The sequence below is a fragment of the Gorilla gorilla genome, chromosome 1 (genome assembly GCF_029281585.2).
Source record: "Gorilla gorilla gorilla isolate KB3781 chromosome 1, NHGRI_mGorGor1-v2.1_pri, whole genome shotgun sequence".
NCBI lineage: Eukaryota > Metazoa > Chordata > Mammalia > Primates > Hominidae > Gorilla > Gorilla gorilla.
In genome coordinates this window covers 139,550,896-139,568,792 of record NC_073224.2, presented here as the reverse complement: position 1 = coordinate 139,568,792, position 17,897 = coordinate 139,550,896, and the positions used below count along the sequence as shown (strand labels likewise).

General features: G+C 42.9%; 1 protein-coding gene across 9 annotated transcripts in view; it reads left to right on the top strand.

Moving 5' to 3' along the window:
- The window catches only part of CDC14A (cell division cycle 14A), a 176,562-nt gene that overhangs the window by 800 nt on the left and 157,865 nt on the right, over positions 1-17,897 (top strand). The window contains exons 1-2 of one of the 9 annotated variants that reach the window (XM_063696586.1): positions 5,601-5,689; positions 7,961-8,051. The exons of 1 other annotated variant lie outside the window; for it this stretch is intronic. Coding sequence is in view for 6 of the 8 variants with exons in the window: in XM_019035838.4 (XP_018891383.4) it covers positions 5,964-6,015; positions 7,961-8,051 (143 nt within the window). In the remaining 2 variants the exon portion in view is untranslated. Of the gene's footprint in view, positions 1-5,600; positions 5,690-5,841; positions 6,016-6,605; positions 7,203-7,960; positions 8,052-11,829; positions 12,174-17,897 lie in introns of those variants that run through there. 7 more of the 9 variants (XM_019035838.4, XM_019035893.4, XM_019035860.4 and 4 more) reach the window with 7 other exon arrangements.

Genomic DNA, 17,897 nt, shown 5'->3' with positions numbered 1-17,897 from the left:
TCCTGCTAGAAATATGTATAGTAGAAACATTATTAAATGTGCACATGGAAGTGAACATTCAAAACTTTAGATTACGGCTGGGCACGGTGGCTCACGCCTGTAATCCCAGCACTTTGGGAGGCCGAGGCGGGCAGATCATGAGGTCAGGAGTTAGAGACCAGCCTGGCCAACATAGTGAAACCCTGTCTCTACTAAAAATACAAAAATTCACTGGGTGTGGGGGTGGGCACCTGTAATCCCAGCTACTCAGGAGGCTGAGGCAGGAGAATTGCTTGAGCCCAGGAGGCAGAGGTTGCAGTGAGCTGAGATTGTGCCACTGTACTTCCAGCCTGGGTGACAGAGCAAGACTCCATCTCAAAAACAAAACAAAACAAAACAAAAAAAACCTTTAGATTACAATGTGTAGCTCACTAATATTTCTCAGCATGGCTATGGTGGTGATGGCTGGAGAAGAGTGGTGTGGGGAATATTATCTATTTTTGGAGTAAAAATGTTCACTTATTTTTTTCTGTAAAAAGAGTATGAATGGCGTGGGTGCGGTGGCTCCCACCTGCAATCCCGGCACTTTGGGAGGTCGAGGCAGGAGAAACTGGCTCTAGCCCAGGACTTCAAGACCAGCCTGGGCATCACAGTGGGACCCTGTCTCTACAAAAAAATTAAACAATTAGCCAAGTGCAGTGGCTCATGTCTGTAGTGCCAGCTACTCTGGAGCCTGAGATGGGGGAATCACTCAAGCTTAGGAGGTTGAGGTTGCAGTGACCTGTGATAGTGTCACTGCACTCCAGCCTGGTGACACAGCGAGACTCTGTCTCCAAAAAAAAAAAAAAAAAAAGTAGTAATGACAAATAAATATAGATGGATAAATTCTGTAAAATTTTAAAAATGTATTGAGTTGTTAACTTGTTTGTTAAGTATAGCAAACTGGACAATAAATTGACTACTCTGAAGTATAGTGACCTCATGGAACTTTCTTTTACCTGCTAAAACTGCACCATTCTTTATTGACTGCATTAGTCAAGAAGGAGATGAATATTGAATTGACTTGTTTTATTTAATGTTCACTCTACCAGTATTTCTTAAACTGTATTTTGTAGAATGCTGGTATACCATTCCATTAATAAATCACAGGGTTGGAAACAATTCAAATTTTTATAGAAGCCACAAAAAAACAATAGCAATGGCAGATAATGCAACATCTTATATTGTTTCATTCGGAGATTATTTCAATATTTCCTCTAAATATCTTGAAGAAAATAGTTGTAGATATTATGCATACATTATTATTGACACTTTATGGCTAATGTGTAATAATCTATAAGTTAAACAATGTAATTTAAGCTCACTAGGGAAAAATTAGGAAAAGGTTGTTGATACTACAGCAAATAATGAATACTGGTCTTATTTCCACCAGCTATGTGAGTTTGGGAAATCAGTTACCTACTGTGGACCTCCTTCTCTTTTTTTCTCTTTTATTTTGCCATATAACCTTTTATAAAGGAACTATTGTGTAGAAGCCTTGAGTGCTCATCCACTGCCTTCCACTCCCACCCCCATATTGAGCCTGTGCTAAATCCCTTGAGTTTGATGGAGTCTGTTTGAAAACTGGAACTAGCTGATCTCCCAGGTCCCTTCTGGTTTTTACTTCTTTGATTCTGGTTTGGAATTCTTAAACAGGCAATGGTGATTTGTCTGATACAGAATGTGGCTGGGTTAGGCTAAGGTCTTATCATTTGTGGGCAGACTTCTGGAACAGAACCGTTTATGAGTCACGCTATCTATTTTTGGTATTCTGGTTCTACTGTAATAACTTTTTTATTACATGTATTTTACTAAAACTGCTTAAAATTATTTTTGGGATTAAAAATTGTCAAAATATGTATATGAATAAATAATTCAAATTACCTTGAATTTCAAATTACTCAGTGGCACAGGTTTTTACTACGTTTCATACTTAATCTGAAAATTAATTTCCAGAAAGAATTCAAAGTATGTATTCTATATTTTCTTTACGTTCTTTGGTAACTTTGTATCACTACTGAACAAACAACTAAAAGAGTATGTTCTAATGATACATTCTAATAAGAAATGATGATAATTTTAAAAGAATACAATATGTAAACCACACAGCTGTCAGGCCTTTGACAATTGAGCTCATTTTTCCTTGCCCTCTTCCAGCAAGAAAGAATATTTTCCGCCAGGTGCAGTGGCTCATGCCTGTAATCCCAGCACTTTGGGAGGGCGAGGTGGGCGGATCACGAGGTCAAGAGATCGAGACCATCCTGGCCAACATGTCAAAACCCCGTCTCTACTAAAAATACAAAAATTAGTTGGGCATGGTGGTGCACACCTGTAGTCCCAGCTACTCGGGAGGCTGAGGCAGGCAAATCGCTTGAACCTGGGAGGCAGAGGTTGCAGTGAGCCAAGATTGTGCCACTGCACTCCAGCCTGGGCAACAGAGCAAGACTCCATCTCAAAAAAAAAAAAAAAAGAATATTTTCCTTTTCTTTTTCTTGAAGCTAAATGATAAAATTTAATTCTTTTGTTTTTCATTTCTTTTGCTCACATCTGAATCTTCCATCCATTCTTTTTTCTTTCAGAACTGGTTACACCAGTTTAAATGATAAAATTTAATTCTTTTATGTTTTTCATTTCTTTTGCTATCATCTGAATCTTCCATCCATTCTTTTTTCTTTTTTTAGAACTGGCCACACCAGTTTATCACTAGTCTGCATTCAGTTCTGGGACCCACTTAGTAAGCAATTGGACAAATGGGCAGAGACTGGACTGGAAAGTGAGGGGCTTGAAGCCATGTAATATAAGACAATGTTGAAGAAAATGGAGATATTTATCTGGGGAAGACTAAGGAGAAAAGGAAGGTGTTCAAGGAAACTGCCTTTGCATTTTTTAAGAGCTGTCATGAGTAAGGGTGATCATAGGTCCTGCAGCCTCCAGGCAGAATTAGAACTAGTGGCTTTTGACATAATTTAGAGCTGCCTCCAGCAGTGAGTTTTCTAGAACTGCAGGTGCACAAGCACGGGTTGCAGTGTAGTTGAAGCAGTTTTCAAGCAATGGTTGAGGAGTTAGATTTAAATTTTGTCATTTTCAGGGCGAGTGCAGTGGCTCATATCTGTAATTCCAGCACTTTGGGATCCTGAGGCGGGAGGATTACTTGAGGTCAGCAGTTTGAGACCAGCCTGGCCAACATAGTGAAATCCTGTCTCTACCAAAAATATGAAAATTAGCTGGCATGGTGAAGCACATGCCTGTAGTCCCAGCTACTCTGGAGGCTGTGGCAGTAGAATCGCTTGAACCCGGGAGGTGGAGGTTGCAATGAGCCCAGATGGTGCCACTGCACTCCAGCCTGGGCTACAGAGCAAGACTCCGTCTAGAGAAAAAAAAAAAAAAGGCGTTGTTTTCAAACTCGACACTTTTTACATTTACCTGCTGAATTTCTGTGTGTAATATTACCTTCCTTTTGTGCAGTTGAGCGATATTTAAAATCTCTTAGTAGTTCCTTTATATGTGAAACGCCTTTATTGTTTCTTAAAAGTCCATTCCTTAAGTTTATATCAAGTTGGGTGGTTGGAAAATTTTCTTCCATTATCTTCCCTTGTAGACTGTAAAAGTTTGCCTTTATTATGAAACTACAACCAACAGGAACTTTGACCTCAGGATAATTGAGAGAATAAAGTGTTTTTATGATCTCATTAGAACCTTGTTATGTATTATACATGTGCTGTGTGTGCATTATCTAGTTCATATTTTTCTTGTAGAATTTTCTATACCATTTAGAATGGCTTAGAGAGATTTGATTATACTGACACTTCCTTCCATGCAATTTTGTTGTTGTTTGTTTGAGACAGGGTCTCACTCTGTCGCCCAGAGACACTGCACTGCTGGAGTGCAGTGGCATAATCACGTAATCACAGCTCACTGAAACCTCTGCCTCCCGGTTCAAGCCATTCTCCCGCCTCGGCCTCATGAGTAGCTGGGATTGCAGGTGCCCGCCACCACATCTGGCTAATTTTTTTTTGAGACGGAGTCTTTCTCTGTCGCCCAGGCTGGAGTGCAGTGGCACGATCTCGGCTCACTGCAACCTCCCGAGTAGCTGGGATTACAGGCGTGTGCCACCACACCCGGCTAAATTTTGTATTTTTTTTTTTTGAAACATAGTTTTGCTCTTGTCACCCAGGCTGTAGCACAATGATGCAATCTCGGCTCACTGCAGCCTCCGCCTCCCAGGTTCAAGCCATTCTTCTGCCTCAGCCTCCCTAGTAGCTGGGATTACAGGTGTGTGCTACCATGCCTGGCTAATTTTTTTGTATTATTAGTAGAGTTGGGGGTTTCACCATGTTGGCCAGGCTGGTCTTGAACTCCTGCCCTCAGGTGATCCACCTGCCTCGGCCTCCCAAAGTGCTGGGATTACAGGCATGAGCCACTGCGCCCAGACAAGTTTTGTATTTTTTTAAGTAGAGGCAAGGTTTCGCCATGTTGGCCAGGATGGTCTTGAACTCCTGACCTCAGGTGATCTGCAGGCCTTGGCCTCCCAAAGTGCTGTAATTACAGGTGTGAGCCACCATGACCAGCCCCATGCAATATTTTAAAAAACATTAATTACTTACAGAGTTTTATTATCTTTGTAAAAATGCTAAGGAAAAATAAACATTTTCATTTGAATTTAAGGACTTGTATTTGTTAGGTCATAATTCATTCCTCATGATCACAATTTTAAGCAGGAGAGTTATATAAAAGATTTTTGTAAATTCATTTTGGAAAATAACAAGAGGGTGTTCAACTATATCTGGCTTCTCTGAAAGTGTAGATTAGAGTTCTTTTCATTAGATTATTTACTTTGTGCAATTACAAGTTTATGAATTGAATGAGAACTCTGACTTCTATTTCTAACGCACTTTTTAATGAAAAATTATTAGAGAATTTGAATTTAGATTATGCAAGAATTTTAAATCAGCATCTTCGGAAATACAACAACATCTTTGGATTTATTTAGCCTTTTAAACAAAGTGGGCAAGTTTATCGAGAGATTCATATACTTTGTTTTTCCCTATCTTTCATATAAGAAATACCAGATTTTTTTTCAATAAAATAATTTGAGGCCTGGCGCGGTGGCTCAGCCTGTAATCCCAGCGCTGTGGCAGGCCAAGGCAGGGCGGATTGCTTGTCCTCAGGAGCTGGAGACGAGCCTGGCCAACATGGCAAAACCCGGTCTCTACAAAAAATACAAAAATTCGCCGGGCGTGGTGGCGCACGCCTGTAGATCCAACTATTTGGGAGAATGAGGCACGAGAATCGCTTGAACCCGGGAGGTGGAGATTGCAGTGAGCAGAGATTGAGCCACCGCACTCCGGCCTGGGTGACAGAGCGAGACCCTGTCTAAAACAAACAAAACACACATTAAAAAAAAAAACAAACCCACAAACAAAACCTGGAATCGGCCCTCGAAGGGCTGGTTCCCTCAGTCAGCTCTGCACAGGTGCGCCCCCTTTCTCCCTAGAGGTCAACAAGCGACTGCGAAGGAAAAGGCCGCCACAAGTTTCTTGCTGTTTCTGAAGAGACCTCTCAGAGCGCATGCTCTTCGGATAGTCGGTCTGTAGCGCCATTTTCGTATGGAAGGGACTGCACGCTGATTAGGTACATCCTTAGGACGCCCAGCTTTCAAGTTGTTCAAACAGTACGTATAGCCTCGCAGAGACAAGTCAATGGCCTCTTTTAGCGGGACTCCTGCCTGGAGCGCTTCAGCTGAGACTATGTAAAGAAATTCCTTTGTGTTAACCTTCTCCTTGGACTAGTGGACTCTCCTCTCTCTCCTGTTCCCTCCGCGCCCGCCCAGGCTGGCTCAGCGGTCTCGCCCCGCCCCTCCGGGACCCGAGCACTGTAAAGATTAGGCATTTGTGATGCTTTTGCGCTCACATTGGCGGCCCAGATGAGAGGGCGTGGAGAACCAGATGGGAAACTTTTTGTCCCGTGAGAACAAAGTACAAGTTATATCAGAGTCTGGTATGTGTAGAGGAAACCAATACATGTACTGTGAGCTAGGAGCTGGTGCTTCTTTTTCAATTGTATTTTTTATAAAGATGCAGACCCCCTCAGTGTTGGGCGTGGGGGGTGGCTGAAATGTTAGCTAGAGGCGAGGCAGGGCACGGAGATCTGAGGTTTTTACGAGTGTGTGTGTGTGTGTGTGTGTGCGCGCGCGCGCGCCCTACAAGAGTTTAGAAGAGCATGGGTGAGTGGGCGAGAAAGAAAGAGAATGAGAGAGAGAGAGAAAAGAAATCTGGAGTGGGACAAGACTTAGAGGGTGCAGAAAAGAAAGGGGGCGCCGGCACATCCTAGCCTCCGAGGCCGCGACAGCGCCCTTGGCGATGTCCACTCCCAACCCCGCCGTTTCATTCATAAGTTTCTGGCCTACAGGCCCCGCCCGCTCCCCTGGGCCGAGGGCCCCGTTTCCTGAACAGCAATTGGTGGACGGCAACAAAGCCTTAGCAACCGGCTCCTAGTGACCCGCGGGGCGCCTGGTAACTGGGGCTGCTGCGGAGAAAGGAGCGGGGCTGTCCCTTTAAGGGATGGCCGCGGAGTCGTGAAAGTGGAGGGGGCTGAGGGAGGGCGGGGAGGAAGGTCTGGGGGCGGACCCAGGGGGAGGAGGAGGAGGAAGAGTAACTGCTGAAAGGAGGTGGCGAAGGAGGATCCGGAGCAGCTGCTGCCAGCCCGCGGGCACTGAAGTCCTCCCGGCTGCCGCTCGAGTAGCCACGGGCGCGATCGGGACCAGAAGTCTCCTCCTCCATGATCACTTTGGAAGCCGGGGGAAGACTTTGCCCTGCCGTGAGAGCTGGTCTGCGTTTCCCAGGCGCGGCGGCGGCGGAGCAGCAGCTGCAGCAGCCGAGTCCAAATAGGAGCGGCCGCAGCCAGGGGCGTGTGCGCCCCGCGCGGAGCGAGCTCGGGTTCCCCTCGGAATGTCCCCGGGGCGCCCGGCGCGCTGACCCCGAAGCCGCCTCCGCCTTCGGCGCCTGCTGCCTCCCTCGGCCAGGCTTGTTGTTCGGGACTGTGAGCTTCCTGGCTCCTGGGCAGTGGGGAAGCCCCCGGGGGCGAGTGACCTCAGCTGGCCACGACCCAGCCCTCCCCCGTGCGTATCTCGCTTAAGATGGCAGCGGAGTCAGGGGAACTAATCGGGGCTTGTGAGTTCATGAAAGGTGAGGAGCAGCCGCCCCGCATCTTCCAACGCTTTCTTGCCCCCAACTCTTCACTTCCCGCGCCACTGTCCCCACCTTCTCCTGAGGCTGCCAGTGTCCTGCAGCCGCTGCGCGCGCTCTCGTCCCCTCTAGGGACTCTCCTTTCTCCGAGGACCCCCTGCTTCCGGCTTCTCTTTCTTGTGTCCCTTGCTCCCTCTGCAGCTCCCTCGGATGGCCTCTCGGCCTCGTAATGGGACAGCACCGGCTTCTGCCCGTACTCCGGCACTCAGCAGCTCATGGGGAGCCTGCTCCGGATGCTCACCGGTCACCTTTACTCCACCATCGCAGGCTTCGGTTTTCGGGACACCCCCAACCACACCCCCCAAGTCTCTCTCCCTTCCTCTTTTTCAAATCTCCGAAGCTGCGTCGGGAGGCTCACCTCTTTCTTCCCCTTCTCGCAGCTGCTGAGGTCTGGAGATTTGGGAACCAAACTTGCACCTCCAGTTCTGCGGGTACCCCCAGCTCCTGCCTACTCTGCTGGCCTGAAACAAGGGAAATGTGGGTGCTCTGCGCCCCGCTGAGTTCCTCGGTCAGGTCCTCCTCTTGCCTAACTGTTGTGCTCTTGAGTCTCTAGCTTTCTGGGAGAGATGAGGTTTCTGCAAGAATTCCACGTGTTAATGGGGTCTTTAAATTGTGATCCATCGTATGTTACCACCCACCTTCACTTCCACTTCCCTACTTCTCATATGTTTTTTCTGTCTTTTAAACTTGTCTTTCAGATCGGTTATATTTTGCTACTTTAAGGAATAGACCAAAAAGCACAGTAAATACCCACTATTTCTCCATCGATGAGGAGCTGGTCTATGAAAAGTAAGTTTCTGTTTTGTTTTTTTTCTCTTGGCCATTCAGCTTGTTCTTTGACGAGGAAACACTAAGCACTTTTATGGCAGTTTTATTCATTTCCCCCCAATGATACGAGTAACAATATCAATTTTTTAAGACTCAGGTGCCTGGGGAGAAGTTCAGAGAAAATTGACAGAATTCGAACCTTTCAACACTTCAGTTCTTTTAGACATCTATCTGTTTTAGTTCTTCCTACCACCACAACAAACAGCAACTGGAGATTCCTAACATTCCCCAGAGTAGGACCAGGGAGACACACTGTCATTGCCAGACTCTGTAATTGGCCTGTGAATCAGTCACTAAGTATTTATGGAGTGGCCATAGGGTACAGGGCAGTGCATGTATTACAGGTGCTTGAGCTTTATAGTTTACAAGACTTCTGTTCTATCTCAGGATGTTTTTGTTTGTGCAGCTCTTTTTCAGAAAGTGGGACACATTAACTGCGGGGAGCTGTATCAGAGTCACATTTATGACTAACATTTTATCTGACATATTATTGATTCTTTTATTTGGGTACCCCAAACTTTTTGATATTATTTTCTTTGCTTCTAAGGAAATGATATAGCAGTGCTGATTTATTTTCTTTGATTACTTTGCTTCTGTGGGATTAGGATTTGAGAGTGTAAAATAAAAGTAGGGAACTGTTTTCTGTGAAAGACCACTGATCTACAGGAAAAAGATATCTTAATACTTTAGGCATAGTAAAACATTAATTGAAGAGATAAATCTTTATTCAGTAAAAGTATCAGATAATAAGAAATAAGAAGGCTGAATTGACTTGGTTATGTACTTTTATGAAAAGAGCTGGTGTTTCAGAGGAGTCTAATATATTCTATTTTAAACGTTTAAATTACTTGTTATCTTTACCAAATGTGCAGATAAATGAACATAGTTAAATGAATCATAATTAGCTTCCTTGGACTTGTCTTGTTAGAAAGGTTATTGGCAGTTCTGCCTAAGGATTTGTGGGTACTACCAGGTCTTCGAAGAGTGAGTGTTCTGGACCTTCAAGAGCCTATCTTTTATTTGGGGGAAAACAATCTTTGTCACTTCATCATAGAGGTTCTTGAAACTGAGGTCTGCGACATTTCTCTTAGTGGTGCTGGGAGGAGGATGCTTCTTGAATGGCTAAAGTAAGAGTGGGAATGAAAGAGCCCTTTGCTGCTGCTCATGAATGCCCAGAGTTGCTGAGGCAAAGAGGTCTGAGTCCCTGGTGTCAGATTACAGCTCTGCTTCTAGACAGGATGGAGTTATGTGCGGCTGTGTACCTGGATGATGTCACTGCCAGCAGTGTTTATTGAGTGTTCACTCTGTTGTTGGGAATGTGCATTGTTGTGCCTCTGTTTTTGTGATTTTAGGTTTTGGAGGTCTCTCATGAGTCTGAGAGTGGGGATGGTGTATATGTCATTATCTTCAATTCTACAGTAACTCACATGCCAGTGGTTGTTAATATGTCGTTGAATGAGCTCTAGCCATGGAGATCTGAGTCACTTCTCTTGGGATTGCTAGGTGGTACATCTAGCAGAAAATTAAGCCAACTAAACACTGTGCATGATGGCTTTTTGATTTTAATATTGATAGATGAGGGAAATTTTTAATGTGATTTTCATGTTGGTATTTTGGGATAGGCCTACAAATCATATTCCTCTTATAGTCTACTGTTTTTCTGGTATCTTATAAGGAAAGACTTGCTGGAGAAACCATCCAATTTATATTGTGAGTTTGGATTGACATTTGAAATACGATGAGGACTTCAGCCTGGGCAGAGTGTGTACTTTTCTTAGTTTGAACTTACCCTACTGTGCCACAGTAATGGCTGTGGCTCTGACACCTCCAACTCCATCTTTTTTGTTACCCCAACATATTACATGGTGCTAGGTGATGCAAAGAATAAAACAATGTTGAATGCATACGTTACCTTCAAAGAGCTCCAAGCCTGTAGGGAAAATAACAGGACTGCAGGTTGAGGTATAGGAAAGATACCTGCCCAAAGAGAAATACAACCTCTATGCTAGGAGAGGCATTCACAGGCAGGTAGGGGCACATCTGGTGGAAGGGTTCAGCAAAGGCTTCGTGGAAGAGTTAAGATTGGCTTGAAGGATGGACGAGGTCTTATCAGGCAGAGACATGAGAGGAGGGATCTTAGAAAACAGCAAGTGTGAGGAGGGGAGAGGCTTGGGACGTGTGTTCAGGGAACAGTAAGTCCTCCAGTTTGCCTGGTGTGTATTCAGGGAACATGTAGGGGATGGAGAATGTGAAATTGAGATGTTTGCTGGGGACAGAATGAATGTCAGGATGAGAAACCTGCAGTTTCTTTGGTACACCATGGGACTCTTGAGGGATTTGGGGCAGCCATGGTATGACTTGATTTGTGCTAATTACAAACAATGGGAAACATTTATTGAGCATTTAAATGTGTGCCAGATGCTGTTCTAGGTGCTCTATAACTATTAATTCATTTTGTTTTCACAACAATTCTGTGAGACGGGCACTATTATCCTTATTGTACAAAAAGGCATAGAGAAGCTGGATCACTTGCCCAAGGTCACAGAAGTAAAAGTAGCAGAGCTGGAGTTTGAAACCAAGTCATCTAGTTGCAGAGGACATATATCCTTCTCAAAAAATTAATACAGTAGCATCATTTAAGATGGGTTGTTAAGGAGATAAGGGCCCACTTAAAAAAATTCAGGGGGGACCAGGCATAGTGGCTCACGCCTGTAATCACAGCACTTTGGGAGGCCGAGGCAGGTGGATCATGAGGCCAGGAGTTCAAGACCAGCCTGGCCAACATGGTGAAACCCCGTCTCTACTAAAAATACAAAAATTAGCTGGGCATGGTGGCGTGTTCCTATAATCCCAGCTACTTGGGAGGCTGAGGCAGGAGAACTGCTTGAACCAGGACCTGGTAGGTGCAGGTTGCAGTGAGCTGAGATTGCGCCACTGCACTCTAGCCTGGGCTACAGAGCAAGACTCTGTCTAAAAAAAAAAAAAAAATTCAGGGGAAAGAAACAAGTACCTGGATTAGGATGGTGACAATGGTGATGGAAAGAAGCGATCTGAAGCCATGTGACCTGGCAACACAGGAGGGTGGCGTGGAGGGGTGCTGAGGAAAAAGAGGGATCAAAGAAGTCCTTAAGACAGCTTAGGTTGTGGTGAGCCTACTGGAGCTCTTAACTGAAATAAGGAAGGAGGGTGGAATAATTGGCTTTGGTGGGAAGATCAGGCATTCCATTTTGGCCAGATTGAATTTAAGAAATTTAAGGGATATTTACATCACTGTTAGATATCACATACATTTGAGGTTCTTAAATTTGGGAATTTTCCCAAAGAGACTAATAAAGCTGTGAGAATGATGCGATTTCTGGGAAGATAGAGAAGGTCTCAAGGTCTGTATTTCACAAGTAGAGCCAGGATGGGAGGAGCAAGGGAAGGTGGAAGTACGCAACAAAGAGGTGGACAAACACTGAAGGGGAAAGGAGAAAGGGAGAAGGACTGACTCCATCTCGTCAGCTCCACTTTGGGGAAGTATAGAATGAGAGAGACTACAAAGCCCCTAGAAGGATGTCTAGTAACCTGGGCTCTGTCTGGAGGATGTCCTACAGCAAGAAAGATTTTGACTATCACATCATAATGTGCATGTCTCTGAGGAGAAGAATATATTTATATTCATTATCACACAGGCCTTTGTACTGTGTAATTATTTGCTGAATGTTTAAATTAAATGCTGCTTTTCCAGCTGGGTGTGCTTGTAGTCCCAGCTACTCTTGAGGCTGAGGCGACAGGATTGCTTGAGGCCCGCAGTTGAACTGAAAAGCCAGCCTGCCAGCCTGAGCAACATAGTGAGACCCCATCTCTTAAAAAAAAAAAAAAAGAAAGAAATGCTGCTTTTCTGGCTAAATTATCACCTTAGAAGCGATTGTTTTTGAATCAGAAAGTAGACACTTTAAATATTAGGCTGTGGATATTCTGGCCACAGCTGTGTTTTGCACAGATGTTTCTTTAGTTATGAAAGGAGGACAGCATTCCATGATTGAAATGTCAACCTTCTGAGATGCTGGTGGAGAAAATTTAATGAGGTGGCCTCATGAGGTAAGGCTATTAAGAGTGAACGTTTGAATTATCTGCTTGATTTTTTAAAACAGAACTTATTACTATAAAGGCCTGGGCAGCTTTAATAAAATGAGGATGATAAGAAATCATCCTTTGTCCTTGGGTTATGATTTCACAGGTCAGAGTTAAAATCAAAGTATAGGCTAACACACTAGTGGTACAAAAATAGCTCCACAAAAAGGGAGCCTTTCAAAGAAGATTTATCTGCATTTGATTAAGCTACAAATAACACACCACTCCCTGGAAAGGCTTGTTCTTTGATATTGGAATTGGGCCCCGTAATCCAAACAGGTGCTTACTTTTAATAACTTGGCTTACTTTTGTGTGGCTAAAAAGTTAGTGAAATGAAATATATTACTTGTTATGACATCTGTGTGCCCCTGCTAGTGGTGGTCATGGGTGTAGGGTTGGATGTTCATGGCATAGAAAGCCAGTTTGCTGGGAAGGATAGTGTATAGGGTCTTCATTTTCAGCCTGTCCATTGTCATTTCTTCTCTTTTTGAGTTGTGAAGAAAGGTATTGAAAGTGCAGGAAAGAGCTCTTTAGGGAGAAACTCTAGGGACTGAATTTTAAGCAGTTTCTGAAGTGACTTGAAGAATTTCACCAAATGTTTTAGCATGTTAAGAATGAGCAGCCTCTAATGAGAACTAATTAGCTAAATGGAAGATTTAAATAATTTAAAACATTCAATTTTCATTTAAACTTAATTAAAGCAGCCTGATATTAATGCATCCAGGAAGTTTTGGATAATTTATAGAAAAATGATTTCTTTTATCTTGTCTATAGCATAGTTTTGAGTCAAAATGTGAACATAGAACATTTATGAGAGAAGCATGGAAAAACTACTCTTGCCTAGAAATATTTGTGGGAATGCATATTTAGGTTAGAGGTAGGTCAGGAGAAACCCTTTTGGTTTTTAAATTTTTATTTCAAATTAAATGTATAGCAAGTAGGATAATTTAATGGAAGGTTGAATGCCACTTAAGCATATACACACATACACATGTATATGATCTGATAGAGCCTTACGGTCATCATTTAGAACCTCAATTCTCATTATAAATTGCTATGATATAGACAGAAGAGGAGATTTGGTTGAACCTCGAGACAAATTTCATTGTGGGAATAATAATAAAGCCATAGCAACAACAACAGCAGCAGCAGCAGCAGCTAACATGTATAGCCCTGTGCCAGGCAGTGTTCTAAGTGGTTTACACGCACACATTAACTCAATTAATCCTCAGAACAAGCCTAGGAGTTAGATGCTGTTATTATCACTACTTAACAAAGGAGGAAGTAGAGGCCCAGAGAGGGAAGTATATTGCCTAAGGTCGCTGAGCTGGTAAGGCAGAGCAGGGATGCAAGCCAGAGGCAGTCCACCCTGGAGTCCAGGCATTTCCCAGTTGGCCTGAGACTGATGCCAATGGGGAGGGTATGGGACAACTTTGCCCCTTCTTGACAGACTTGATCCCTCTAACTTGGGTGGTGACGGCTCTTGGGGGAAATGTGCCACTGACAGTATATGCACAAACTATGACCAGCTCCTATCTGGGAATGTGTGGTGGTAATTTAAACATTTTTCTTTGTAATTTCACTTTTGGGGGGTATAATTTTGCCTTTTTTTTCCTACCAGTGCACTACCAAAAAGAAAGAGAGGAAAGAAATTGAGTTAATTGTAGGACACGTGAAAACGAAAGAAGCCCAGTTTTTATAAGCCTATGATAACTGCTTTTGTAGGCTGTCTGGTGAAATGTTCTGGCTGCTTACCTGGTGTAACTTAAGGTGATTTTTTTTTTTTATGGTATTCTCCAAAAAAAACCCTCAGAAAACTGTTTACTTTCTAAAAGATGGTAGTTTATAGTTTCTTCCCCCCTTTTTCTTCTCTTCATCCAAACCTTGGAAAAGTAATATTGTTCAGGGCTGCTTTTTTTCACCTTCTTTTTTTTTTGAGTTGGAGTTTCCTTCTGTTGCCAGGCTGGAGTGCAGTGGTGTGATCTCGGCTCACTGTAACCTCCGCCTCCTGGGTTCAACCGATTCTTGTGCCTCAGCCTCCTGAGTAGCTGGGATTACAGGCGCGCACCACCACACCCAGCTATTTTTTTTTTTTTTTTTTTGTATTTTTAGTAGAGACGAGGTTTCACCATGTTGGCCGGGCGGTCTTGATCTCCTGACCTCATGATCTGCCTGCCTCGGCCTCCCAAAGTGCTAGGATTACAGGCATGAGCCACTGTGCGTAGCCTTTTTCACCTTCTGTTTTGAACACATGACAGCCAGTGTTATGATGTAGTATATGTTAAGAGGAAGTAGATATATCTGTGTACATTCATAGTTCTTTTTTTTTTTTGAAACAGGGTCTTGCTCTGTCATTCAGACTGGAGTGCAGTGGGGCAATCTCGGCTCACTGCAACCTCCACCTCCTGGGTTCAAGCAATTCTCCCACCTCAGCCTCCCGAATAGCTGGGATTATGGGTGCATGCCACCATGCCTTGCTAATTTTTGTATTTTTTTGTAGAGACAGGGTTTCACCATGTTGGCCAGGCTGGTCTCAAACTCCTGGCCTCAAGTGATCTGCCTGCCTCGGCCTCCCAAAGTGCTGGGATTACAGGCGTGAGCCACCGTGCCTTGCCGACAGTTCTTAATTCTGTAATCCAGGGGAATCAAATTTACCTTCTAGATAATGATTTATTTAAATATCTGCTGTTTTGACCTCTTAGGCATTCGGTGTAGAGTTGATCTCTAATCTTCATAATGATAAATTATTACTCCGTTTTTTCAGTTTGCTTGAGATAAGGCTGTGAAAACAAAAAATTTAGCCGAGGTGCTAAGGAGAGTTATCTTAACAGGGCTAGTCATAATCATGCAGCCTGAGAGAGAGCTCCAAGTGGGCTGCAGGAGATCCCAGTGGGGAGCTGTCAGCCTTCCAAGTTCTTTCTGTGCCAGGTCACCACAGGGCGGCTTCATTATTTTGTTTGAGGTAGATTCCTAAGACATCAGATGTTCTCATTTGTAAATTCATAAACACATTCCCAAGCCAGAAGTAAATGACTTTTACTTAGCCACAGCTCAATACCCTTTTGTGCTTAAAAAAAAAACAACAAAAAACAAAAAACAAAAAAACTAAAAACTAAAACACAAGCCTCACAAAACTCTTGGCACATTATTATGGGAAGTGAAAAGCATAACTTAAAACTTTCATAAGTGGTTGAAAATTGCTATACAAGAAACTTAGTATTTAGATGTGATAGATTTTGATGCAGAACACTGTACTAATGCTTTGGAGATATGTATTTGTAAAGAAGGAAGTAGAAACACATGCAGTCCAGGATAATACATGACCAAAGCTGCAAATGTATGTGTTAGGAGTTCAAGAAAGGAAGAGATTATTGCTACCCAGGGTGATAAGCACTGAGCTAGTTTTTGAAGGGTGTATAATAGCAAAGAGTACATTTTATGATCTCTGTGAGGACCAGTACTACCTGTTTTTGCTCACCATTATGTCCCAACACCTCGCACTGTGCCTGGCATAGATATGGGGCTCAAGAAATTTTAGTTGAATGAATGAATGAGTGAGCGAGTGAATGAGGAAGAAAGGAAAGAAAAAGATTTCAGGCAGAGTCCTGAGAAAAGGCACAAGGGGTGTTTGGGAATAGCAAGATTCTGTTAGAGGAGGTGTAATAATATTTGAATGGAGAGGAGTCACAGGTCACAGCAGCAGTCACTTAGTTGGGGACTGGATTGTGGAAAACTGTTTGGATGTCAGTAAATTGTGCTTGCTTGTAAATGGCAGAGAGTGACCAGGGCTCTACTTTAGGACGAGTGCTGCCATCGCTGGAAGGTGGGGTCAGTTAGGCTATGGAAGAATTAGATTAGGGTTGCAGCAGTGGGGAAAGAAAGGCCAGATGGGGAGAGGCTGGAAAGAACTGGTTGACTGGATTTGGGACTGACCAGATGCGGGTAGGGAGGAGGAAGCAAAGGTGAATTCAAAGTTTCTGGCTTGGGTGACTGGGAGAGAGTGACACCTTTAAGTAGGTGAGGTACGTAAATCAGAAGGAAACTGCCTTTTTGCTCTTCTGTTTTGTTTTGAGGATTGGAGATAGGAAGTAAAAAGGGGGTCATTATAATGGAGTCTTTGTCTTTTGTGATCTTTAAGCAGAAAATAGACCGTGTCTGTCCTGGATATTTAAAATGTGGGGAGGTAAGTGGCACAACTGATCTCAAGTTCCTTTCTGGCTTTGTGATTTGAGCTGAATTTTTTATACTGAATTGTGAAATTCATTGTGTCTTAGAAATATTTGTTTTAATTTTTCAAAGAATATTGCTTTTCTACAATGAAGAAATTCAAACCTACAGTGCTATAAATTTTTAATTGGCATAATTTTGTATATGCAGTTTTAAATGCTGATATTTTTTAATCATACATGAGCACTGTAAACCAATGCCATTTTTCAAAATCACCATAAATGTCTCTATATTAATAATATTTCAGGGAAAGGATATACCATACTGTATTGAACATTTTTCTCTCTTTGGTCATTTTGGTTGTTTCCTATGTCTTGTCATTTTAAGTTGTTCCAATTCACATTACTGAAGCAAAGTAGAGCTGTGAATAATTCTTTTTAAAGCTTTAGTTTCAATTTACTTAAAAAATATATTGGTTTGTTTTAATCAACGAAATACTTCCAAGAGCACCAAAGAATTTTATGTGGATTGAGAGTCATCAAAAATATTGCTCTATTTATTAAAAATATGTAACATCCCCAGTTCTTGACAACTTGAAAATGAAGCAGCATTGTTGCCTGGGGTAAATACCCGGGGTTCTTCATCTCATCGAAGATTAACAATAGGGACACGTGAGTGGGTTAAGGAGCAGAGAGTTTAATAGGCAGAAGAAAGGACAGAGGAGAGAGTAGCTCTCCCTCTCTTGTGAGACAGAGGAGTCCAAAGGGAAAGGCGGGCCTGCCGCTGTCCGCAACAGGTTTTATAGTCTGGCTTGAGGAAGCGGTGTCTGATTTACATAGGGCCCGCAGATTGGTTCAACCAGGTGTGACGTTTACGTAGTGGGTGGGGAAGGCTGATCACCCCACCCTAATCTTATTATGCAAATGGACTTTCCACTCGGCCAGTGCCGTCTTGTCTGCTCCTCACTGTACATGTGGCTGGCAAAAAGAGAAGATGGAGCTGCCATTTTGAACATGCCTAGTCCCAGGTAGTAGTATTCCTACTGGCACAACTGCCGACATTCACCTGTGCAAGTTTCCAGCTTGCTTGTTTACGTGTGCAGCTCTCTTTTACAGGCTGCTGTTTGTTAAAAGAGAAAATGATTTTAGGGCTGCTTTTCATTAAAAGGAAACCCTTACCGAGGGCTCCCGTACCCTCAGTACCTGCCTAAGTAATTTCTTTTTAACTCGTATATCAAAAACATCTGGTAAATGATCACAATTATTTGTTGTTGACAGTGAATTCCTTTATAAGAAATAATTTGTGTAAACTATAAATTTGAATAAGATATTTCCTTTATTGTTAATTTAATTTTTTGGTCTTAAATATTTTCACATCCTAGTGACAAATTGAAGAATTTGCCAGTTTAGACTTCTTTTTTTTTTTTTTTATAAAATTTAATTTTCTTTTGAGAACTGGAAAAGGTAGTTTATTTCAAATTTGGTCCCCATGATTGATGTACTTTAGTAATACATTTATTCAGTT